Source organism: Delphinus delphis, chromosome 13, assembly GCF_949987515.2.
Source record: "Delphinus delphis chromosome 13, mDelDel1.2, whole genome shotgun sequence".
NCBI lineage: Eukaryota > Metazoa > Chordata > Mammalia > Artiodactyla > Delphinidae > Delphinus > Delphinus delphis.
In genome coordinates, this window is record NC_082695.1 from 49,747,108 (window position 1) to 49,773,174 (window position 26,067).

Genomic DNA, 26,067 nt, shown 5'->3' on the forward strand with positions numbered 1-26,067 from the left:
GAGGAAATCAAAAAATACCTACAGACAAATGACAATGAAAACACGATGATCCAAAACCTATGGCATGTAGCAAAAGCAGTTCTAAGAGGGAAGTTTATAGCTATACAAGCCTACCTAAAGAAACAAGAAAAATCTCAAGTAAACAATCTAACCTTACACATAAAGGAAGTAGAGAAAGAAGAACAAACAAAACCCAAAGTTAGCAGAAGGAAAAAAATCATAAAAATCACAGCAGAAACAAATGAAATAGAAACAAAGAAAACAATAGCAAAGATCAATAAAACTAAAATCTGGTTCTTTGAGAAGATAAACAAAATTGACAAACCATTAGCCAGACTCATCAAGAAAAAGAGGAGAGGACTCAAATCAATAAAATTAGAAATGAAAAAGGAGAAGTTACAATAGACACCGCAGAAATACTAAGCATCCTAAGAGACTACTACAAGCAACTCTATGCCAATAAAATGGACAACCTGGAAGAAATGGACAAATTCTTAGAAAGGTATAACCTTCCAAGACTGAAGCAGGAAGAAATAGAAAATATGAACAGACCAAACACAAGTAAGGAAATTGAAACTGTGATTAAAAATCTTCCTACAAACAAAAGTCCAGGACCAGATGGCTTCACAGGTGAATTCTATCAAACATTTCGAGAAGAGTTAACACCCATTCTTCTCAAACTCTTCCAAAAAATTGCAGAGGAAGGAACACTCCCAAACTCATTCTATGAGGCCACCATCACCCTGATACCAAAACGAGAGAAAGATACTACAAAAAAAGAAAATTACAGACCAATAGCATTGATGAATATAGATGCAAAAATCCTCAACGAAATACTAGCAAACACAATCCAACAACACATTAAAATGATCATACACCACGATCAAGTGGGATTTATCCCAGGGATACAAGGATTCTTCAATATACGCAAATCAATCAATGTGATACACCATATTAACAAATTGAAGAATAAAAGCCATATGATCATCTCAATAGATGCAGAAAAAGCTTCTGACAAAATTCAATACCCATTTATGATAAAAATTCTCCAGAAAGTGGGCACAGAGGGAACCTACCTCAACATAATAAAGGCCATATATGAAAAACCCACAGCAAACACCATTCTCAATGGTGAAAAACTGAAACCATTTCCTCTAAGATCAGGACCAAGACAAGGATGTCCATTCTCACCACTACTATTCAACATAGTTTTGGAAGTCCTAGCCATGGCAATCAGAGAAGAAAAAGAGATAAAAGGAATCGAAGTGGGAAAAGAAGAAGTAAAACTTGTCACTGTTTGCAGATGACATGATACTATACATAAAGAATCCTAAAAATGCCACCAGAAAACTACTAGAGCTAATCAATGAATCTGATAAAGTTGCAGGATACAAAATTAATGCACAGAAATCTCTTGCATTCCTGTACACTAATGATGAAAAATCTGAAAGAGAAATTATGGAAAACACTCCCATTTACCATTGCCACAAAAAGAATAAAATACCTAGGAATAAACCTACCTAGGGAGACAAAAGACCTGTATGCAGAAAACTATGACACTGATGAAAGAAATTAAAGATGATACCAACAGATGGCGAGATATACCATGTTCTTGGATTGGAAGAATCAACATTGTGAAAATGACTCTACTATCCAAAGCAACCTACAGATTCAACGCAATCCCTATCAAACTACCACTGGCCTTTTTAACAGAACCTGAACAAAAAATTTCACAATTTGTATGGAAACACAAAAGACCCCGAATAGTCAAAGCAATCTTGAGAACGAAAAACGGAGCTGGAGGAATCAGGCTCCCTGACTTCAGACTATACTGCAAAGCTACAGTAATCAAGACAGTATGGTACTGGCACAAAAACAGAAAGATAGATCAATGGAACAGGATAGAAAGCCCAGAGATAAACCTACGCACATATGGTCACCTTATCTTTGATAAAGGAGGCAAGAATATACAGTGGAGAAAAGACAGCCTCTTCAATAAGTGGTGCTGGGAAAACTGGATAGCTACATGTAAAAGAATGAAATTAGAATACTCTCTAACACTGTATACAAAAAGAAACTCAAAATGGGTTAAAGACCTAAATGTAAGGCCAGACACTATAAAACTCTTACAGGAAAACATAGGCAGAACACTCTATGACATACATCACAGCAAGATCCTTTTTGACCCACCTCCTAGGGAAATAAAAACAAAAATGAACAAATGGGACCTAATGAAACTTAAAAGCTTTTGCACAGCAAAGGAAACTATAAACAAGATGAAAAGACAACCCTCAGAATGGGAGAAAATATTTGCAAATGAAGCAACTGACAAAGGACTAATCTCCAAAATATATAAACAGCTCAAGCAGCTCAATATTAATAAAAACAAACAACCCAATCCAAAAATGGGCAAAAGACCTAAATAGACATTTCTCCAAAGAAGATATATGGATTGCCAATAAACACATGAAAAGATGCTCAACATCACTAATCATTAGAGAAATGCAAATCAAAACTACAATGAGGTATCACCTCACACCAGTTAGAATGGGCATCATCAGAAAATCTACAAACAACAAATGCTGGAGAGGGTGTGGAGAAAAGGGAACCCTCTTGCACTGTTGGTGGGAATATAAATTGATACAGATAGCCACTATAGAGAACAGTATGGAAGTTCCTTAAAAAACTAAACGTAGAATTACCATATGATCCAGCAATCCCACTATTGGGCATATACCCAGAGAAAACCATAATTCAAAAAGACACATGCACCCCAATGTTCATTGCAGCACTATTTACAATAGCCAGGTCATGGAATCAACCTAAATGCCCATCGACAGATGAATGGATAAAGACGATGTGGTACATATATACAATGGAATATTACTCAGCCATCAAAAGGAACAAAACTGAGTCATTTGTAGAGATGTGGATGGATCTAGAGACTGTCATACAGAGTGAAGTAAGTCAGAAAGAGTAAAACAAATATCGTATATTAACGCATGTATGTGGAACCTAGAAAAATGGTACAGATGAACCGGTTTGCAGGGCAGAAGTTGAGACACAGATGTAGAGAACAAACATATGGACACCAAGGGGGGGAAACCACGGTGGGGTGGGGATGGTGGTGTGCTGAATTGGGCGATTGGGATTGACATGTATACACTGATGTGTATAAAATTGATGACTAATAAGAAACTGCAGTATAAACAAAGAAACAAACAAACAGAAAAAGCAACTAATACTAAACTTTCTTTGGGTTATTTGTATGGAAATATGTTAATATAACTGTTTCAGACATTACGTGAAAATTCTAAAAATCTTATATGTTCTAGTATAATTTTATGTCATAATTCTAGTTATTACTTTAAAATGTATATCTCAGAAATAACTAAATTTCCTTGTCAATTGCATTATTATGAACTTTCATCAAATCTTTAACCGTGGTCATTCTTAAGTCTTTTGTCATTTACAGACAGTTCTGGGTGTACTCTGATGCTTTTGCAAAAATGTTCCTATAAGAGGGTTTCATGTTCAAGGAATTCATGGGAAAGACTCTGACAAGTACAGGTTTCTGGTAACTGACTATATTGCTGAACTGAATGAATAAGCATTTTCAGAACCCTAATGGAAAATTGATGAATTCATAAAAGTGCTAACAAAAGATCAAGATAAAAAAAATTAATTACATGGGACCGAGTGAACTGATGAGGATGATTATAATTTTTGTGACTTTCTGTTTGAATATTAAAAAAAAAATTCCACAAGGACTCAGAAGCAAAAAATATACAAATCAATTTTCACTGCAAAGTAAAGGAGCTGTTACAGTGGAGGATTACTGGACTGAATGTCAATATTATGACATAGTATGAGTATTTCGTGTTTGGTAATTGGAATCATTGTTGATTTTGTTGTGGTCATCCATTTACAATGCTTGGTGTCTGTTTATTTATCTCTTGTAAAAATAAAATACAGTGTGTGTGTGTGTGTGTGTGTGTGTGTGTGTGTGTGAAAAAATCTGATAGCCAAAAAAAAATAAAGGATACAGGTATATGTATAACTGAATCACTTTGCTGTACACCTGAAATTAACAAAACATCGTTAATCAACTATACTCCAGTATAAAATAAAAATTATAAAAGACAAACAAAACAAAATCCTTTAGCCAAGGTGAGGCTTTCTTTGACTGCAGTCACCTCACTTTGCAGATGCCTGGGCCTCATCCCAGCCTGAGCTAGAAACTTGTGGGTGGGGTTTTAGATCTGTAAAACATTCCGCAAGTGATTCTGTTGTGTAGGCAGGCTTGAGAACCCTGGGCCAGTCAAGGAGTCATGAGAGACACAATGAAAGAGAATTGCATTCCTTTCCCTCAGAGCACCTCTCTCATTTTGTCAGTATATATACTTCAGTAGGACTATTGGGGTAATATATATCTTCTCCATGATTAGATTGTAAGCTACACCAACATTTTTGCTCACCACTGTATCACCATCACCCAATCAAATGTGTGGTATACACCCAATCCAATGTGTGGCATAAGTTGACTGCTTTGGACCAGAAGTGTGGATTTAAGTGTCAGTTGTTTATGGAGTTGTCTAGGGAACCCAGTTGGGGGGCTGGAAGCACCTCTGGGAGATAAGATCCTGGTTCCAGTTACCTCTTAGTCCATTCAACCCAAGAACCTCCACGGCACTTTTGGACAATCCTGCTTACTGCAGTATAATGTATCTGCATTGTCTGCTTACTTAAACACTAATTGAGCTTTTATCATAGTAAAGTGCTGTCTACCTGTTTTAAGTGTCTTCATTTCACCTTCATAGCACTCTATGCTCTACAGTTTTACAGAAGAGAAACAGAGAAGTTATGTAATTTGTCTCAGGTCACATGGCTAGTAAGTGATGTAGTCTGGACTGTTTTGAAACCACATGGTCTGACTCCAGAGTCCATACTCTTGGATGTGTTCTGCTGAACTGCCCTTTCACATCTGCCTTCCCCCACCAAACCAAGAGCACTGCTAAGGACAGCCTGTGGTTTTCGCACATTTCTCTAACAATATTTATTGAGTGTCTACTTTGTGCAGGCACTGTGCTAGGCACTGAGCAAAGAGTTATAAACAGTGTCCCTGCATTACAGAACTTAAAAATAGTAAGGAGAAGCAGATGTCAAACAAAAATCGCACGGAACTACCTGATTTAATCGTGATAAGAACTACAAAAGGGAGAGCAGAAAGTGCTCTGAAAGTGGTAAAAAATCTAACCTAGACTGGGAAGTCAATAAGGACGGCTGAGAGCGGACTCAAAAGCGATCTCTGGGCGCGTGAAGTGGGAGGAGAGATTCCATTCGTGCCTCTCCGACTCCTCTGCTAGCGGCCTGGCACACAGGAGGCGCCCGGTAAGTGCTTGTGGAGTCAGTCGACGCAAGGGCGGGTAGATGAACCGGCAAACGGACAAATGCATGAAAGATGAACGGACGGACTGATGGGCTGATGGACAGATGGGCGGACGGACGGTAGCATCGAGGGGCGGCCACCTGGTGCAGCCGCAGGCTCTGCCCGGGGCCGAGGAAGGCCGAGGCCGGTCAAGGGCGGTTTGGGAAACACCCAGGGCCGTGCTGCCGGACCACCACACTCACCCTTCGCTCCGCGGGCTGCGGGGACCGACCCCAGGCGGGGAGCAGATCGGCCTCTGGCCGCGCGCGCCGGAAGTGAGAGCGGCGCGCCCCTCTAGGCCGCCCGGAGGACTGCAGCTCTGTGGCGGGCGCGCGGCAGGGTTCGGAGAACCGGTGCGGGGTCCGGGAGGAGCAGCGCGTCTCTGGGTGGGACCTGGTGGGGAGAGCACCAGGTCGAAAACGGTTGACGGGCGACTGAAAGAGGAAAAAAGAAATAGAGATAGAGGTTAGTATAGCATCGAGGGGATAAAAATAGAACCCATCATCTGTAAATTTGGGGAGGAGGACCAGATCACATTCACACACCACAAACACGTTGACTGTCTGCAATGACAGTTCTAAAAGTTACGGGGATGACTGTAGGGGAAGAGGCTGTACCCTGGCATGGCGAGGGGACAAGGCGGAGATCAACCCTACCGTCGACTGCAAGGGCGTGGGGACCCGGGCCGAGCCAAAGAAGGTCAGTAATTTCCCGTAGAATGCGGTACCCAAGCTGAGCCTTGCCGACCGGCTAAAACGGAGATTTGGAGGAGCGCAGGTTTCCCAGGTAGGGAGCGGCAGGAGCGAGAGCCCAGCGGTGGGACGTACAGGGCACGCTGGGGAGTTAGCCCAGCATCTTGGTTGGCCGGAACCTAGGCTAAGGGATGGGTTGGGGTCAAGTTTGGAGAGTTTCAAATGCCAGGCTAAGGAATTAGGAAAGCATTTAGGAACGGTGCAGACCATTTATATGTGAGATGGCCAGAACTGTACTTCAGGGCAGTATCTGACAGTACTTTGTAGAAAGGATTAAAGGGCAAAAAAGAGGAGAGGTGGTTAAAAATGTGAACTTAGCAAGATTTGCTAGTATCTGAAAATATGATTGAAGATGGGGAAGGGAATGACATTACCAAGGGAGATCTTATGGAAAATAAACAGGGAATTATGAAATACTAGTACCTGGGGGTGGGAAGAGGAAGAGTTGGTAAAGAAGAGGGGCTTCTCAGAGAAGTTGGGCCCAGCTGGTTCAAACATCAAAGCCAGGAGAGCATCTCAGGAGAGGGAACAGGTGACTAGGAGTTGTGCCAGAGAGCTGGAGATGATGAGAACTAAGGTGATGCTGGAATTAAGGCGAAGGGCAGAAGAAGGGTCAGAGAGAGATGTTACCTGAGGAATGTCCTTGCCAGGGGTTAAGAAGTGTATGGTAAGGCCCTGAGAATAGATAATAATTCCTTTTAAGAAATGTGATAATGCAGGAAGGAAAAAGAGAGGACACTGGTTGGTCTAGGCAACAGGATTGAAAGGTGTTTCTTTGTTTTCTGAGGAGGGTAGAGACCTAATTATATTTGTAGAAAAAAGGTAAAGTGTGAGTGGGGAGAAAAATTGAAGATAAAAGAAAAGAGGAATAGCTGACAGGGCGAGAATAAGACTGGATAGGTCTCAGAAAATAAGATGAAGCATTATAATAAAAAATGGTGCATTTGGTCTATGTTGTCATGCTTTGAGTGCAGACCAGCCAAGTAGTATCAGTTAGTAATGCTGATTTTACCAGTAAATATGTGCATGTACCGTTTGTTGAATTGTCACAAACTGAACACACTCATGTTACTAGCACTCAGATAAAAAAACAGGATATTATCAGTCCTCAGAAAACCCCCTTGTGCTCTCCTCAAGCCGCTACCCTCCTCTAGCCCTGAAAGATAGACTACACTGAACATTGAGCACGATAGGTTGGCCTTGCCTATTTTTGTATTTTATATAAATGGAACTCAGTATGCACTCTTTTAAGTCAGACTTCAACATTGTTTGTGAAATTTGTTCATATTGTTTTATAGATATACACTGTACATTTTCACTTCTAATAATATTATATTGTGTGATTATGCCAACACTCAGACATTTTATTATTGGTGAACATTATTCAGAGTGAAGTATTTAAGTCTCTAAGTACATTAATTTATTTTTGAATATTAAACCAACCTTGTATTGCTAAGATAAATTCTACTTGATTATGGTGTATAATTTATTACTATATTAAGGAATTTAATTTACTATTGTTTGATTGAGATATTTGTGTCCATATTGTTAGAGGTATTGGTCTGTAGTTTTCTTTTCCTATGATATCTTTGCTGGCTTTGGTATCAGAGTAATTACTGGCCCCACTTATTTTCTGGGAGAGATTGTGAAGGATTGGTATTATTCTTAAACTGTTTGATAGAATTCACTAGTGAAGTCATCTGAGCCTGTGCTTTTGTGCTTTACTTTGATAGAAAAATTTTTATCACTAACTCAATTTCTTTACTTTTCATATATTTATTCACAGTTTCTATTTCTTTTCCAGTCAGTTTTAGTAATTTGTATATTTCTAGTAATTTGCCCATTTCACTTATGTTGTGTAATGTGTTGGCATAACAATAATCCCTTTAAATCTCTATAGGGTTGGTAGTGATGTCCCCTCTTTTCGGATTTTGTTAATCTCTCTTTTTTCTTCGGTCAGTCTAGTAAAGGCTTGTCAATTTTTGTTGGTATTTTCAAAGAACCAAATTTTGGTTTTTTTTTTAAAATTGTTTTTCTGCTTTTTATTTCATTAATTACTACTCAAATCATTATTACTTCCTTCCTCCTGCTTGTTTTGGTTGTTGTTAAGTTTGCTCTTCATTTTTAAGTTTCTTAAGGTGGAAACTTAGGTTACTGATACGAGATTTTCTTTTCTAGTATAGGCATTTCAAAGCTAAAAAATTTCCTCTAAGCACTGCTGTAGCTGCACCCTATAAAATTTTATATGTTGCATTTCATTTTCATTCAGCATAAAACATTTTCTAATTTCCCTTGTGATTTCTTCTTTGAACCATAGGTTATTTAGATATGGGTTGTTTAATTTCTAAATATTTTAGAGTTCCCAAATTACTCTGTGGCTTGATATGCCCTCTGGGTCAGTGAAAACACTATCAACCCCAGTCTCTGGGCCACATAGGTCCCATTGGCCCCTGAGCCACTCTCAGCTGAGGTGGCCTTGGTGTCTCAGCCCTCAGTAGTGGACCCACCCTCTGGGTAGTCCATTCCCTGGATGTAGAATCCCAGAAGTCTGACAGCTTTCCTTTATTTTGTCCTGTCTCTGTCAGGAATTTCCCTGGTTGTCCAGTGCTTAAGACCCTGCGCTTCCACTGCAGGGGGCGTGGGTTCAATCCCTGGTCAGGGAGCTAGAATCCTGCATGCCCTGCAGCACAGCCAAAAAAAAAAAAAAAAAAATCGGTCCAAGATGGCGGTGTTGTTTCTGGTGCTATAACATTCTCAAGAGCCATGTTGGTCTTCCATGGATATCAGGGGATCCACACAATTGGATACAAGGGTCCTCCACAGATCCTTCCTATGGATAATCCCATTTCTATTCCTGGTTTCTGTTGAGATGGTTGATTGGATCCATGAATCACACATCCAACCTCTTCACCAAAAGGTTGTCCAGCTACACTTATGGCCTTGTCTCCAGAGCATGCTATCTGTGTAGGCTGAGGATTTTCCTAATCATCAAGTACTGATTCCTTTTTGCTTAACAGTTCCTTCCTCAATTTATCTCTTCCTCTCACATTTTACTATAATCAGCAAGGAAAAAACATCAAGCCCCACTTTACACATTTTGCTTGGAAATATCCTCAGTTAATTACCCAAGGTCATTACAAGTTCTGTTTTCTGTCCAACAGCAGAATATGATTCAGCAAAGTTTCTGCTACTTTCTAACATCTATCACCTTTCTCCAGTTCCCAGTAATGTTTTCTTCATTTCTGCCTAAGACCTCTTTTTTGGCCACGCCGCGTGGCTTGTGGGATCTTAGTTCCCAGACCAGGGGTTGAACCTGGGCCCCAGCTGTGAAAGTGCTGAGTTCTAACTACTAGATTGCCAGGGAATTCCCCCCACCAGAAGTTTTTTTTCTTTTTAATTTTTATTGGAGTATAGTTGCTTCACAATGTTGTAATAGCTTCTACTGCACAGCAAAATGAATCAGCCATACATACACATATATCCCCTCCCTTTTGGACTTCCCTCCCATTTAGGTCACCACAGTGCATTAAGCAGAGTTCCCTGTGCTATACAGTATGTTCTCATTAGTTCTCTATTTTATACATAGTATCAGTAGTGTATATGTGTCAGTCCCAATCTCCCAGTTCCTCCCATCCCCCCTTCCCCCTTGGTATCCATACATTTGTTCTCTACATCTGTGTCTCTAGTTCTGCTTTGCAAATAAGGTCATCTATACCATTTTTCTAGATTCCACATATATGCAGTAATATACGATATTTGTTTTTCTCTTTCTGACTTCACTCTGTATAGAAGTATTTTTTTAATGCTCATTATTTCTAGCAAAATTCTGTTCATGACAATATATGTATTCTCTAAGATGACAGAGGATTCCTCTACTGTCCTTTTCACTTCCTTCTGAGACCCTGCCAAAGTCACCTTTAATGTCCGTATTTCTACCAACAATCTCTTCAAGGCAACCTAGACTTTTTGTATCATGAGCCTCAAAACTCTTCTAACTTCTAGCCATTACCCAATTCTAAAGCCACATCTACATTTTTAGGTATGTGTTAAAGCAGCACCCCATTTCTGGTACCACAGACAGAGTGGTTTAATACAACAAAAATTGATTCTGTCACAGTCTGGAGGTTAGAAATCCAAAATCAAAGGTGCTGGCAAGGGCCATGCTCCTCTGAAGGCTCTGGGGAAGGACTGGTTCCATGCCTGTCTCCTAACTTCAGGTGGTTGCTGCCGTCCTTGGCGTTCTTTCCCTTATGGACGCATCACTTCAGTCTCTGCCTCCACATTCACATAGCATCCTCCTCTCTCTGTGAGTCCCCTCTGTGTCTGAATTCATCTCTTCATATATGGATACCAGTCATTGGATTAGGGCCCACCTTAAACCAGTATGACTTCATCTTTACTTGATTACATCTGCAAAGACCCTATTTTCAAATAAAGTCACATTCTCAGGTAACAGAGGTTAGGAGTTGAACATATCTTTTAAGGGGGGGGGGGGACACAATTCAACACAACAGTGTGGTAAGTACAAACTAAGAGTTGTTTAAACCACTGTGACTTGGTTTTGAAGTTGAAGACTTCAAATTGTTGCCAATTACCTCATTTGATTGAAGACAAAAGAAATGATTTGATCTGAATTCAACACTAAAGGTCTTGGAGAATTCTAGTGTTTCTGATACAAGCCTACCCATCACTGCAAAGTGAACCTAGGGAACTCTGATTATATTGGCCATTATTTCCCCTTCTGAATCTGAGTTTTCAGCACTTGTTCTGTTTTTGAAAAGTCAAAGTCAATTGGACACGCACATTAACATTTCAAAGGTGTTGTATTGTTGTAATTCAGGTGTCTTATTCAAAACAAACAGCAGCAGCCTACTCATTAATACATACTTGATCAAAACGAAAGTTAATTTTTTTAAATTTGGCTTCACAATTTGGATTTATATCCCTTTTTTACCTAAACCTAGAGATTGAGTTTTAAGTTGAGGTTCATTCTTTGTGAAGATTGCTTATATAGTCTAAGTATCGAAGGAAATTAATTTCCAATGCAATGTAATACATGGTAAGCAAAAGTTCTCATGTAGGTCTTCATGTTCAACTTTCTGAGGAAGAGGTCCATAGTTTTCATCATGTTCTCAAAGGAATTATATTATCTCAAAGATTAAGAACCACTACTCTACAAACCATGCCTAAATCAGACATATGTTAGTTTGGCCTAGTTTCTCCCAAGAGGAAATGGAATAGGAAATAGAAATCAGGTAGAATATTGGGGGTCGGGGGTAACATATCAGTTTCATTCTTGAGGCTCTGATATCATTTTCATGCCTGTATTACCACCCCGATCTCTCTGGAAACCTCTGAATGTCTTTTACCTTACTGAGATGAGCCTCTTCAGTGTCAGCTGGAGTGGACCACAGTTGGGTCTAGGTTTGTTCTGGCCAATCCATCGAACTGTTGAACTCCAAGCTGGTTTCTCAGACTCACTCACAGAATGTAACATCTCTGGTAGGACTCCACAAAGCAACAAATCTAGCATAATCTGAAAGAACAGTTTGGTTTTCTTGGTTAAACACCCATAAAATTTATGTTCACTTCATCACTTCTGGGTAAAAGATTAACAAAACCCTTACATTTGTACGTGAGAATTAACCTTTGGTTGACTTTCCCATTCTCTTTTACTGGAAACCTATTACAAGTATGTCAGCTGTGGCATTCTCATACACTGTTGGTGGGAATGCACAATGATTCAGCCACTCTGAAAAGCAGTGTAGCAGTTTCTTAAAATGTTAAACATACACTTAACCAGGAAAGAGAAAAAAGCATATGTCCATATAAAGACTTGTACACAAATGTTCATAGCACCTTTATTCGTAATAGTGAAAAAACTATAAATAACCCAAATGCCCATCAGCTGGTGAATGGATAAACAAATTGTGGTGTGTACATCCAATGGAATATTATTCAGCAACAAAAAGGAGGAGTGGACTATTGATTCACACAGCAAGATAGATAAATCACAAAATAATAATGCTTAGAAAGAAGTCTGAGTGCAAAACAGAGTGCATTCTGTTTGATTCCATTTAAATAACTCTCTAGAAAATGCTAATTAATCTATAGTAACAGAAAGCAGAACAGTGGTTCGGGGCTGTGGTAGGAAAGGGAGGGATTATCAAGGGAAGGAGGAAACTTTTGGGGATGTGGTCACAATTTTCATTGTGGTGATGGTTTCACAGTTGTATACATATGACAAAATTTACCAAATTGTATACTTTAAATATTTGCTGATTATTATATGCCTGTTATACATCAGTAAAGCTATTTTTTAAAAAGCATCTGTACTCCCTACTTGGGAGGGCTGGACACAAACGAGCTCCTTACATTTTATCAGGGTCTCATTCACACATCCCTAAGATTTCATAAATCAGAACAGGGTCTTAGGCTGGAACAGAAAACCCTCTTCCTCTACCGCAATCATTACTTCAGCCAGTCACCATTTTCTCAAACCTATACCTTTTCCTCCGACATCTTAACCCAAGTCACATGTCTCACCGGTCTCAATACTTCTATTATTTCTTATTTCTATATCTCCCCCCCCTGCCCCCCGCCCTTGTTTCCCAAGATATTTCCAAGGAAACAGCAATATCCTTTCCTACCCTGATGCCCTCCCCCACCCCCTTTCAGGTCCTTCTCACCCTGATCCTTTAGCCACAATGAGGATTGTATTGGCAAGCAAACATTTTAGGAGACCCCATGGACTTTCTTGATAGCAAAGTAGGTGAAAATCCAGCTTCGCAGCAATTTAGGGATTAATTCCTGAGCATTGTTTATTTTTAAGGCAGTGGTTCTCAAAGTGTGGTCCCAGGACCAGCAGCATAGGGATCACCTGAGAACCTGGGCTCTCATGACAGACTTACTGATTCTAAACCGGCGTGGGGCCCAGAAATCAGTATTTTATTAGAGGCATGCCACTGTGCTGGGGGGAAAACCAGAGAGGACAGGAAGAAAGTTAGAATGGAAGCACACCAGCGAATCTGGTTGACAGGTTTGGGGTTGGGTGGATGGGGGAAGGGATTAAAAAAAAGAGAGAGAGATAATTAAGGAAGAACTCATTTTGTAGTCAGAAAACCTACCCTGCCCCCAGGGAGCTTTCTAGAAAGATGTTTTCTGACATTCACGTCAAGAATTGGCAGATAGGGGGACTTCCCTGGTGGCGCGGTGGTTAAGAATCCTCCTGCCAATGCAGGGAACACAGGTTCGATCCGTGGTCTGGGAAGATCCCACATGCCGCGGAGCAACTAAGCCCGTGCACCACAACTACTGAGCCTGTGTTCTAGAGCCCGCGAGCTGCAACTACTGAAGCCTTCATGCCTAGAGCCCGTGCTCCGCAACAAGAGAAGCCACCGCGATGAGAAGCCTACGCACCGCAAGGAAGAGTAGCCCCCGCTCGCCCGCGACAAAGCCCGCTCACAGTAACGAAGACCCAGCGCAGCCAAAATAATTCATTTTAAAAAATCCGAAGTGATTAAGTTATGTGTGTGCATGTATATACACACACACACACACACACACACACACACACACACACACGTATTTAAAAAAAAAAAAAAAGGAATTGGCAGATAGTGCCAGCCAGGCCCCTCGCTACGGCTCCGCTGGGGCCAGATCCGCAGCTGTTCAGGGTTAAATCTCGGCAACTCCCGGCCCCCACCTCACCTCGCCGCCCCCCGCCCCGCGCGTGCGCACGTGCGAAACTACGCGCCATAGAGCTGAGCAATCCTCCCAGTTTCCTAGAGCGGTCGGCGGTGATGGCCGGTTTACAGGGTGTGAGGCTTGACGGTGACTTGGAGAATACATCGAGGTATGGGTGATGTCGGCTCACGGAAGGCGAAGGAACTCGGGTGATCTGCCCTCCCCAGCGGCCTTGCAGCGCCACCGGGGAACCGTATGCTGTTTCTTGAGTCCGTGGGGAGTCGAGGCTGCCGACGTGGCCCCCAGGCGCGGCTCCTGGGCACTGCGAGCTGGTCGGTTCTCGGCCTGGTGTGCTTTTGGTACGCGGTCAGCCCTTGACGAGCGTTGGGTTCAGCTGAATGAACACCAGAAACTTTGGGGGCGGGTGGAATCCAGAGCTTGGATGCATTCACACGAATCAGCGGACGAATGCGTGAGTGTGATAAGAACGGAAGGAGGGAGAGACAGATCATGATGATGGATCAGTAGTGTCATTTCGGTGTAGAAAGGGCAGCGAATAACATAGAGCTAATCGCTAGGGCAAAATTGTGAAATTTCCTCCCCTGCCTTATCTTTACAGTTATATCCTGATTTTGGTAGCATTAACCCCCTGATTATCTTTGAAGATCTCTAGGTTTGGAATGGAGAATGTATGTCCAAAAGGGGTGATGCCTGACTCCTGAATGATAGGGAAAGAAGCGTAGTAAATTTGAAAGAAAAGCGCTTGAAAGTTAAATGAGATTTTGTTTTCTCTTTAACTTCTTTTATATCTAGAGGATGCTCCTGGTGGTCTAGTCTCAGAACTTATATCTCCAGTCTCCGCAATGATTCCCTTCCAAGTCCAGTGGTGCCCAGTTGCCTCCAGGTCTCAGACTCCTACGTGGACAAGAAAAGCTTAGTGAGGAAATGGTAAATCTCCAGTTGCTCCCTGAGGTGTCAAGTGTCCAGTGGCAGTCTATGGAGATCCAATTCAATTATGAAGCTCAAGAACACTACCTTCTGTCAGGTGAGAAGCAGTGTGTATCTTTCTTAGTGGTTTGGGTGGGTTGGGGGGTGGGCGCCGTGTTACCTTGCTATGTTAGTGTCTTCAGGTGCTATTGGTATGCCTCATTGCCTACCCCCCACTGTATTGTGCAGTACCATTTCTTTTGTGCTCCAAGCCCATGGCTTTATTGTACATTCTGTCAATCAAATTCTCTTGGTTTTCCTTCCTCTCCTTAAGTACCCAATGTCATCCATTTTTCCCATTATAATCACCTTATTACCAATCTGTCAGTGTTTGGTATTTGCCCTTTAAAATCTTTTCAAGTCATCTTTCTCATGTACTGTTGGGACATAGTTAAAAGTTTTGGAGTCTGACACCTGGATTCAAATACTAGCTTTGTCATTTACTAGCTTCAGTAAGTTACTTACATTTTTTAAAAATAATCCTGTTTCCTCACTTTATAAGTGTATAATAACTCATACCTTGGAAGTTATTTTGAGGGTTGTGTCTATCTATTACTCCATAATAAAGGACCCCAAAACTTAGTGACCTAAAACACTAAGACATTTTTCAACCATGTTATTTTCTTATGGTTCTGTAGGTCATTGGCTTGGGCTGGGTTCAGCTGGGCAGTTTTCTTCTGGAATCACTCATGCTCAACTAGGGCCAGGGTCTATGTTGGTATCAATCATAACATGTCCAGCTGTTGGTGCTGGCTATAGCTTGGGTCATGTATCTCCGGCAGGCTAGCCTAGACTTCTTCACGGGGCAGCTAGTCTTTAAAAAGAGAGAGGGATGCTAAGCACTTTTCTAACCTGTGTTTGCGTTACATTTGTTATTATCTCATTGACCAAAGCAAGTCACATAACCAATTCCAGAGTCATTGTGGGAGAAAACCACACAAGGATATAGATATTAGGAGATAGGATCATTGGGGTCCATTACTATTATAACAGATACCACAAGCACTAGATAAGATTCCATATATACGGCTCTGAGCAGATACCTGGCTGGTAGTAAATTCTTTACGAATGGTAGTCACTGTTATTTTTAGTAAGATAATCTTGGTGCTGACTTTGTTCAGATGTTCTGCAGGCTCTCATTTCCACATCATATTTTGCTGCTTTTTGATTTTGGTCTTTCCATTACTGCTGTTTTGCCTATGAAATTAACCTGTTGTCCTTTTCTTTTACTCTAAATCTTTTACCTGTCTTTAGTTTTGGAGTATCTTTTTTTTTTCGTACGCGGGCCTCTCACTGTTGTGACCTCTCCCGTTGCGGAGCACAGGCTCCGGACGTGCAGGCTCAGCGGCCATGGCTCACGGGCCCAGCCGCTCCACAGCATGTGGGATCCTCCCGGACCAGGGTACGAACCCGCGTCCCCCGCATCGTCAAGTGGACTCTCAACCACTGCGCCACCAGGGAAGCACTGGAGTATCTTTTATTTTATTTTATTTAGTTTCTCTCTCCTGTATTTAGAATTTGTTTTTCCTTAAGAGTCTATTCTAAGGCATCTAGCTTCTTTCCTGAGAATCACTGCCTCCTCCTTGTTGTTTTACTTAAATTGACATACATACTATATGTGTTTGTGTCTCTTAGAATGTGTATAAAATACTTTTTTTATGATAAAGAAATATAATTATATTAAAGTGCATTTATAAAATATAGAAAGGCACAAAATAGAAATTTTAATAACCTGCAACTCCACCATTTAGAGGTAGTCACTGGATACATTAATACATTAATGTATCCTTCAAATCATTTAATTAACTGTTCAACAAATATTTATTGTTGATAAATGTTTATTAGTTCATAAGATCATAGCTTATTAATGATTATTAACCATTAATAATAATATTATTAGTTACTGAGGGTTTACTTTGTATCAGCCACTGTTCTAAGTTCTGGGGATGTAGCAGTGAACTAATCAGAGAAGCCTTTGCCCTCAAGGACTTTACATTCTAGTAGGGGAAACAGGAAATATATAAGTATACAGTGTAGTATCAGATAGTGATAACGGTTCTATAAGATGTATCAGTCAGGATTCTGGCAGGAAACAGATGGCTCATTCAAATTGGGTAATTCAAAGTTTCATAAAGAGGATGGGAAGGATTACAGAAATCAACAAGGGATGGAGAACAGCATACCCAAAGCCTAAGCTGATAGTCGTAACTATCCTCTCCCATCACCCACTCCATATTGCCCTTACCTTCTGCCAGAATCTCAGTGGCACAGAGTTCTTTATCTAGTCAAATAAAATAAACCTTTTCTAGATGACCTGAGTCCTTGGTGATCCTGTCTCTTTCAGGTTACTTCCGTGAACCATTGACTGGGCCTATTAGACATGAGAGAACTACGAGGCACCCCCACTGAGTCCTCTGAGTTCCAGTAGCAGCAACCATTTCCCCACTGGTGATTGGTATCAGTCATTCTGGCCGGTAGAGGGACCCCATCTCTGCGGGCTGGTTTGGCAGTTTGAGGAGCCCAAAATGCTGAAGCAGGAAGCAGTCTCAACTTCAAATTTAACAAAATTATGACTTTGTCCCATGGTAGAAGTATTTTTCCTTTGAGAATCAGAACCCTGAACCCACCAAGCCCAAGATCATAGGGATAGGAAGCAAAAATAATATAAGTGGATTATGAGGTATATAGTAAGAAGAGACATTATTACTTTCTCTACCACCCTTCGTTCCTATACCCATGTATTATGGCCATGGGGGAGACAACACTGTTTATCACCCTTTAGTTTAATGCGTATATTGCATCCTGTATGACAGCACCCCAAACTTACCAAGGTGGTGTTGTCTAGCTTGTACTGTAACTGAGCCTACATTTAATCATTCCACCATTATCACAATCCACTTACTTCTGGATGATGGGACATGTGGTAAGACCCATGAATTATATGTGTATTAGATCATTGCTTAACTTCCTTCCCTGTAAAATGACTCCTTTGGAGGTAATATTATAGAGAGTACCATGATAATATATACGGCATTCTCTTAAGTCAATGCAAATTTGTATCTAGACTATGTATTTAGTCCTTTGAAGTTGCTGCCCTTTCCATAATAAAAGGGGTCAGATGTAATAAATCTGTCCCCAAGTGGCTAGCTGGTTCCTCTCTAGGGAATGGTACCTTATTAGGGCCTTAGCAGTTGGCTACTTGGGCACATAGCAATGATTATAGGCATATCAATCTTGATAAGTGGAGGTCCGTATTGTTGAGCCCATATATAGCCTCCATCCCTGCTGCCATGACCTCTTTGTACATGAGTCCATTGGGCAAACATTGGTAAAAAGGCTGATTAACATTCATAATATAGATCACCAAGTCCATCCTTCTGATTGAGAGGCTTCTCCACAGTGGATGCCCTTTGGTGAGGATTCACATGGGCCACAAACATAGTCATTCTTTGGTTTATCCTCATACTTTTCCTCCAGAATTCTTATTTCTTGTCTTCCAATCTTGTTCTTTCCAGGTACCTAACTAATCAAATAACCCATTAGTCACTATCCATGGATCAGTATATACATGTGTCTTAGGCTATATTGCCTTCCACGGAAAGTAGACCACCAGGTGTATACCTGAAATTCTGCCCACTGGAAGGATTTGCCTTTACCAGCATGTTTAAGGCCACCCCTGAGTAGGGGTGTAAGTGACAGGTACTCACTTTCAGGTGGTGCCCACACACTGGGCAGGCCCATCTACAAACCAGTTCTGTACATTTTCCTCCTCTGTTAACTGATAATAGGGAATTCCCATAGGGCCATGAATATAGGTTGAGGGGGAGAGGTAGTGGAGCAGTAGGAACAAGTACCATGGGAATCTGAGTCACTAGCACATGGAATATACTTGTCTTCCAGATATGCTTTTATAATGGAATACTGGTTTGTATGTTCAGTTTTATGAATTGATGGGTCAAATAACAACTAATACATAGTGGTCAGTTTGCAATAGTTATTTGGTGCCCTGTGGTCAAGCATTAAGTTTCTGTTAGTGCCCAAAAGCAAGCCAGGATCTGCTTTTCACTTAGAAAATTGTTGGCAGAAGAGAGTATGGCCTTACTCCAGTGTGGTTCTCTTATAGAGGCTTGCAAGAGGCTTCATACAGCAACCGTGACTGCTGCAGACACTTCCAATACCATTGGTTATCCTGGTTAATAAGGGTCATGTGACAGGACAGCTTGCATTGCAACATGGTCCTACTGCAGAACGTTTTTTTACTCTAAGCCTCACTCAAAAGTAGCAACTGTGCAAGTTACTCAAATTGGTCATTTCAGCACATTTACTGTGGTATCTGTTGCCTCAAAAATGCAGGGCCCACCAACATTGTGCCTTTCTGAGGTGGTAACAATTGGTTAGAGAGATAACCAAAGTGAAAGAATAAGCCATGTAACCATCTGAGAGAAGAGTCTTCCAGGTGGAGGGAATAGCAAAAGTCAGAGGCCCATAGATATAGCAGGAACAGAGTAATAAGCCTGGGGTAGACATGTGATAGGGGTGGTTTAGAATGAAATGAGGGCAGAGAGAAAGAAAGGGACCAGATCATATGGAACCTTCTAAGTCACGGTAAGGACTTAGAATTTATTCCCAGTGAAATGGGAAACCATTGGAACTCTTTACACAGGATAACATGTAAAGATCACTCTGACTGTTGTATGGAGAGCAGGAGAAAGGTAAGTTAGCAGGAAGAAAGCAAATGATTTAAGAGAGTAGTCAACTATGTCAAACAAATCAAGAATAAGATTGAAAATTGACCACTGGATTTGTCAAGATAAAGCATATTAGGGACTTTAATAAGTGCAGTTTTGATGGAGTTACGGAGATAAAAGCCTGATTGCACTGGGTTAAAAAGAGAATAGACTTGATGTTGGTTAGAATATAGAGCAATGTGAACTATATACACCTGATGGAAGTGTGAATTGGCTTAACCACTTTGGAAAAGTCTAGTTGAAGACCTAACAGTTCTGATCCTAAATTTATATAACGTAGAGAAACATTTGGATATGTGTATCAAGATAGACGTACCAGCATATTCATATCAGCATTGTTTGAAATAGCAAAATGTTCTTATCCATTGAAGAAGAATGGATAAATCACTTGTGGTGTATGTCACACTATAATAGTGAACATGAATGGACTACAGCTACACACATGACTGTGGATGAATCTTCCAAACATAATGTTGAGTAAAAAAACAAGTCACAGAATACGTGTGGTATGATTCCATAAATGTATAAAGTTAAAAAACATGCTGTATTTGCCTGCTAGGGCTATAACAAAACCACAGACTAGGTGGCTTAAACAACACAAATTTGTTTTCTCAGTTCTGTGCATTAATTTTAGTCATCTATGCTTTGCTTTCTTCTAGAAGTATTATAGTTTTAGCTTTTATATTTAGGTTTATATTACATTTCTAGTTAATTTTTGTGTATAGCATAAAGAAAGAGTCAGAGTTAATTTTTGTTATTATGATATCCAGTTGTAACACTTTTTTTGAAAAGAGACTACCCTTTCACCCTTGAATTATATGGGCAACTTTGTTGAAGGTCAGTTGTACATATATGTTTGGATCTATTTATAGACTCTGTTCTGTTCCATTAATGGATATGTCTATCCTATGCCAGTACCTCGCTGCCTTGATTACTGTAGCTTTGTAGTAAAGCTTGAAATCAGGGAGTATAAGCTCTCTAATTTTGTTCTTCTTTTTCAAAATTGTTTAGACCCTTCTCTGCCTTTCTACACAAAGTTTAGAATCGATTTGTCAGTTTCTATGAAGAGCCCTGCTGAGATTTTGATTGGGGTTGCATTGAATCCATAGATCAGTTTGGGGAGAATTTCATCACTTTAACAATATTAAATCTTCCTATACGTAAATGATGGCATATATTTCTATTTATTAGATCTTTAATTTCTCTCAGCAACATTTTGTAGTTTTCATTATGCAGATACTGCACATATTTCATTGAATTTGTTTCTAATTATTTCATTTTTTTGGTGCAATTGAAAAAAATTGTTTTTAATGTTAGGTTCTAATTGTTCATTGCTAGTATACAATCAGGTTTTGTGTATTGCACTAATAAAACCATTTACAAGTTCTAATAACTTTTTAAAGACACTGTAGCATTTTCTGTATACGTGACTGCATAGTCTATAAGACAGTTTGACTTCTTGTATGCCTCATTTATTTTTCATGTCATATTGCATTTACTATGAATATTGAGTAAAAGTTGTACAATATTGAATAAATGTAGTTAAGAGAGGGCATCCTTATTTTCCTCCCTTGTTCCTAGGACAAAAGCATTTAATGTTTAACCATTAAGTATGATGTTAGCTGTTGGTCTTTCTTTGCTTTTTATTGAAGTAGTTAATTTACATGTAACATAGTTGATGTTTGGATTTAAATGTGCCATCTTATTTTTTGTTATTTTCCCATATTTTGTTTCTTTTTTGTTTTTCTTTTTTCTCCCCTTGTGCCTAATTTAATTATGTTATCAAGTTTTTTATTTTTCTGTTTTTTTCTCTATTAGCTTATTGTTTATACATCCTTTTATTGTTATTTAATTGTCACCTAATGGCAGCCTTTCTCAAATGTGATTCTGTGAGAGAATTAAGCCAAAATGCTCTGAGGCATCCACTGTAAGTTACATATTAATGTTTCTTCTGTACATCTGTTGATTTACTTGCTATCTACCATCTTTGGGAGAATTAAGAAAATAGTCAGGCAAATTATTTTCTTTTTATTTTCTTGTGGAACCCTAGTAGAAAAAGGCTGCCTTAGAAGTTACAACATACACAGTTTATCTTAATTTATTATTTCTAGGATAACCCAAAGACCTTGTAATATTATAGTTCTATTTACCTCCCTCCTCTTGTGCTATTTTTGCCATATATTTTAACTCCACATATATATTGTAAAATCCATGAGACATTCATATTGCTTATATCATTCAGTACATACACATTTAGATTTACCGCAATACTTTACTTTTTCCAGTACCCTTTGCCTTTGGCAAAGAGGATAAGCCTCCACTTGGAGGCTTGGGATTTTGGACTCTAGCCCTTGAAATTAATCTTTGTCATGTTTTCAGCTCTCTAGACCATTTGCAGTCTGAGAATGGTGTGCCTTTTATAGTAAACACCACTTAATAATGGACTGATAGTCTCAAGAATTTCAATGGAGCGCCCATGTTCTCTACCATTACAGGCCTCTGGTATTGTTGAGCAGAGGAATAATCTCCTCAAAAATCAACTCAAAAGAGATTTCTGATCCTACCTCCCTAACCTTTTTCTGGTCCACATACCTTAGTAAGGAAGTTTGGTCACTGAATATGGCTGTTCCCAAAAGGATCATGTTTTCTAGGCCACTTCTTTCTAATAATCAGGGCAAAAGAGGTGGAGGACTATGTAGACCTCTTTTTGAAAATTCAGGCTTCTTTTCTAACCATTCCTGAGCTTGATGCTTCTTTCTTTCCACTAATGACAACATGTGACCAGCCTGGTTGGTATACACTCACAGTGACAGCCTGGCTGCCACTGCCTCCTCCTCTTCTCCCTCCCTTTCACCTCCTCCCCCACTCCTTCACCCAAGTATTCATTCATACTGCCTACTTTATATATGTCAGTAAGTTGTTTATGTATTAGCTCTAATATAGTCAAACTTTCCTAATCACTGTAATTAGGTTTCAGTATTCCCAGATCTCCTGTGACAGACATATACAGAACATATCTGATAAGCCACTTCAATAGACGATTATCCATTACTTGTTGATTCTTCTTAGTTTCCCTCTCAGAAGATAATTTTCAGTATTTTCATAGGAAAATACTAATATATTTCACCTGAAACTTTCTTACAGTATGGAGAACATATTCCATTTATATTTTATTGTTCTAGATGGTGAGACTAAGGCCAAGGTTGGAGAGCTGGCTTCCGAGGAGGAAATTACAGCAAAAATTGAACCATTGACTGAAGAGTCTGGTAACCCCAGAGATGATGTTCTCCAGGATTCTGAATGCAGGGAATTCTGTGGATTTGGGGATAAATTCAATGAAAAGGATCAGAACCTCTTCAAAAGAAGACAATATAACTGTGATGAATGTGGGCAAAACTTTGCTTGTAGTACAGGCCTTATTAGGCATCAAAGAACCCATTGGGAGAAACCCTATGAATGTGATAAGTGTGGAAAGGCCTTTAATGTGAGCTCAGCCCTGGTTCTGCATCAGAGAATCCATACTGGGGAGAAACCCTATCCTTGTAATTGGTGTATTAAAAGTTTCCGTCGGAGCTCAGACCTTATTAAACATCAAAGAGTACACACTGGTGAAAAACCTTACAAATGTGATGAATGTGGGAAAGCCTTCAGTCAGAGCTCTGATCTTATTATACATCAGAGAATACATACAGGAGAAAAACCCTATCAGTGCAGTCATTGTAGTAAAAGTTTTAGCCAGCGCTCAGACCTGGTTAAACATCAAAGAATACATACTGGAGAGAAGCCTTATACATGTAACCAGTGTAACAAACATTTTAGTCAGAGTTCTGATGTTATAAAACATCAAAGAATCCATACTGGTGAGAAACCATATAAATGTGATGTGTGTGGAAAAGCCTTCAGTCAGAGCTCAGATCTTATTCTACATCAGAGAATCCACACTGGAGAGAAACCATATCCATGTAATCAGTGTAGCAAAAGTTTCAGTCAGAACTCAGACCTTATTAAACATCGAAGGATCCACACTGGAGAGAAACCCTATAAATGTAATGAATGTGGGAAAGCTTTTAATCAGAGCTCAGTCCTTATTCTGCATCAGAGAATTCACACTGGAGAGAAACCCTATCCATGTAATCAGTGTAGCAAAACCTTCAGTAGACTTTCAGATCTTGTTAATCATCAACGAATTCACACTGGAGAGAAGCCTTACCCATGTAACCAGTGCAATAAAATGTTTAGTCGAAGATCAGACCTTATTAAACATCATAGAATTCATACAGGTGAGAAACCCTATGAATGTGATGAGTGTGGGAAAACCTTTAGTCAAAGCTCAAACCTTATTCTGCATCAGAGAATCCACACTGGAGAGAAACCCTATCCATGTAGCGATTGTACTAAAAGTTTTAGTCGTCGTTCAGACCTTGTGAAACATCAGAGAATACACACTGGAGAGAAACCGTATGCATGTAATCAGTGCAATAAAAGTTTTAGTCAAAGCTCAGACCTCACTAAACATCAGAGAGTACACTCTGGGGAAAAACCCTATCATTGTGATTGTTGTGAGAAAGCCTTCAGTCAGAGTTCTGACCTTATTCTTCATCAGAGAATTCACACTGGAGAAAAACCGTATCCATGCACACAGTGCAGCAAAAGTTTCAGTCAGAACTCTGACCTTATCAAGCACCAGAGGATCCACACTGGGGAAAAACCATATAAATGTAATGAATGTGGGAAGGCTTTCAGTCAGTGCTCAGCTCTTGTCCTACATAAGAGGATCCACACTGGGGAGAAACCATATCCATGTGATCAATGTGGCAAAAGCTTTAGTCGACGCTCTGATCTTATTAACCATCAAAGAATCCACACTAATGAAAATCCATATAAATGTGATGTGTCTGGGAAAGCCTTTAGCGCATGCACTGATCTTACTGAACACCAGGGAATCCACATTGGAGAGAAACCCCACAGGTGTGTTCAGTGCAGCAGAAATTTTAGCCAACTCTCTGATCTTATTAATCATGAGAAAGTCCATTCTGGGGAAGACACTCTAAATGTGATGAATATGGGAAAACCTTTAGTGTATACACCAACTTTATTCAGTACCAGAGACACTCTGCCAGAAAAAAATCTTATGAACGCTATGGATGATTATGAAAAAGGTTTTAATCAATGCTCAACTCTTGTGCTACATTAAAAAAGGCCACACACACTAGAGAGAAAACATATTAATTCAATTTTTATAATGAAAGTTTAACTCAGAGCTCAGACATTACTAAAGAAAAATTCTGAGGAGGAATCCTGTGAGTTGTTGGAAAAACCCTCAATGTGAAAAAATTTTTACTGAATGTCAGAAACAATGGAAAAAAATTCTATCTGCTGTAATGTAAGAAAAGCTCTAGTCTTTTATTCAAACACTGCACAAGAGGACAGTTTTATCATTATAAGAAATGTCTAACCAAATTAATGCAGAACCTTATCAGATATTGTAAAAACCAGTGTGGTGTTGTGTGCAATCAGAAGGAAATGTATTAGTGTTATAATCTCAAACCTTTTGTGAACCCAGATCACCTATTGCATATCACAGAAGTTATTTTAGCGAATGTAGGGAAAATTTAAACCCTTCCCATATCTTAATTGGCATTCACTCTGATAATTTGCATACCACTTATCTCCTGAAAGCTGGAGAATCCTACCTTATGCAAACATTAGTTATTAAATTCCCTCTGTGTGAACATGCTATGCTATTCTGGAATTAAACTTATTAACTGCATAACTCTAGTGCCCCATTTTCTGAAATATCCTTTTTTTTGTGGGGGTGGCCAAGTTTTGGTCTTCCTAGTGAGCATGAGTTTTCAAGTTCCTGTGGTGTTCACAGCAAACATGAATTTATTTTGCTCTTAATAATGTAGCCCATCCATAAACTTTAGTGGTTTGGAATTACTTCTTCAACACTACCATTTAATTACAGTTTCTAAATATGTGAAACAATTTTTTAAAAAATAATTCCATATGTTAAAGTGTGAATATTTCTCTACTACTATGTTTATCCTGTCTGTCATCTATAGATTGAACAAAAATGTTAGCTAAAGTAACACCCACATGACTAATTGATATTGCATATTCTGTCTAAAAATAAAAAGACCTATTGATCTTTTTTTTAATGGCAACATTCATCAGACTTTGTTTTGTTTGTTGATTTCTGACATATATATTGATAATATGCCATGTGTACACAATGTTTTCAACTGAAAAACAAATAGTTTTTAAAAATAAGAAAAATTGTCTTTGTGGTATTAACCATTTGTTAAAATCCTGCTACTATCATTTACTTTGACTATCCCCCATAATTATCCAATTAATATTTTAATTTAACATACATTGTTAAATTATTATGTGCAAGGCATTTTTTTAGGTTTTGTAGTATACACGAAGAATATACTGTCCCCAAAAAACATGTACTGTACAG

General features: G+C 39.5%; 1 protein-coding gene across 4 annotated transcripts in view; it reads left to right on the plus strand.

Moving 5' to 3' along the window:
• The window catches only part of LOC132436230 (zinc finger protein 271), a 51,082-nt gene extending 25,292 nt beyond the window's left edge, over positions 1-25,790 (plus strand). The window contains exons 1-3 of one of the 4 annotated variants that reach the window (XM_069541330.1): positions 5,289-5,391; positions 14,680-14,911; positions 22,784-25,790. In XM_069541330.1, coding sequence (XP_069397431.1) covers positions 14,812-14,911; positions 22,784-24,795 — 2,112 coding nt within the window. In that variant the 5' untranslated portion in view covers positions 5,289-5,391; positions 14,680-14,811 and the 3' untranslated portion in view covers positions 24,796-25,790. Of the gene's footprint in view, positions 1-5,288; positions 5,392-13,972; positions 14,226-14,679; positions 14,912-22,783 lie in introns of those variants that run through there. The other 3 variants (XM_069541329.1, XM_069541328.1, XM_060028895.2) reach the window with 3 other exon arrangements.
• Positions 25,791-26,067: the final 277 nt, after the last annotated feature.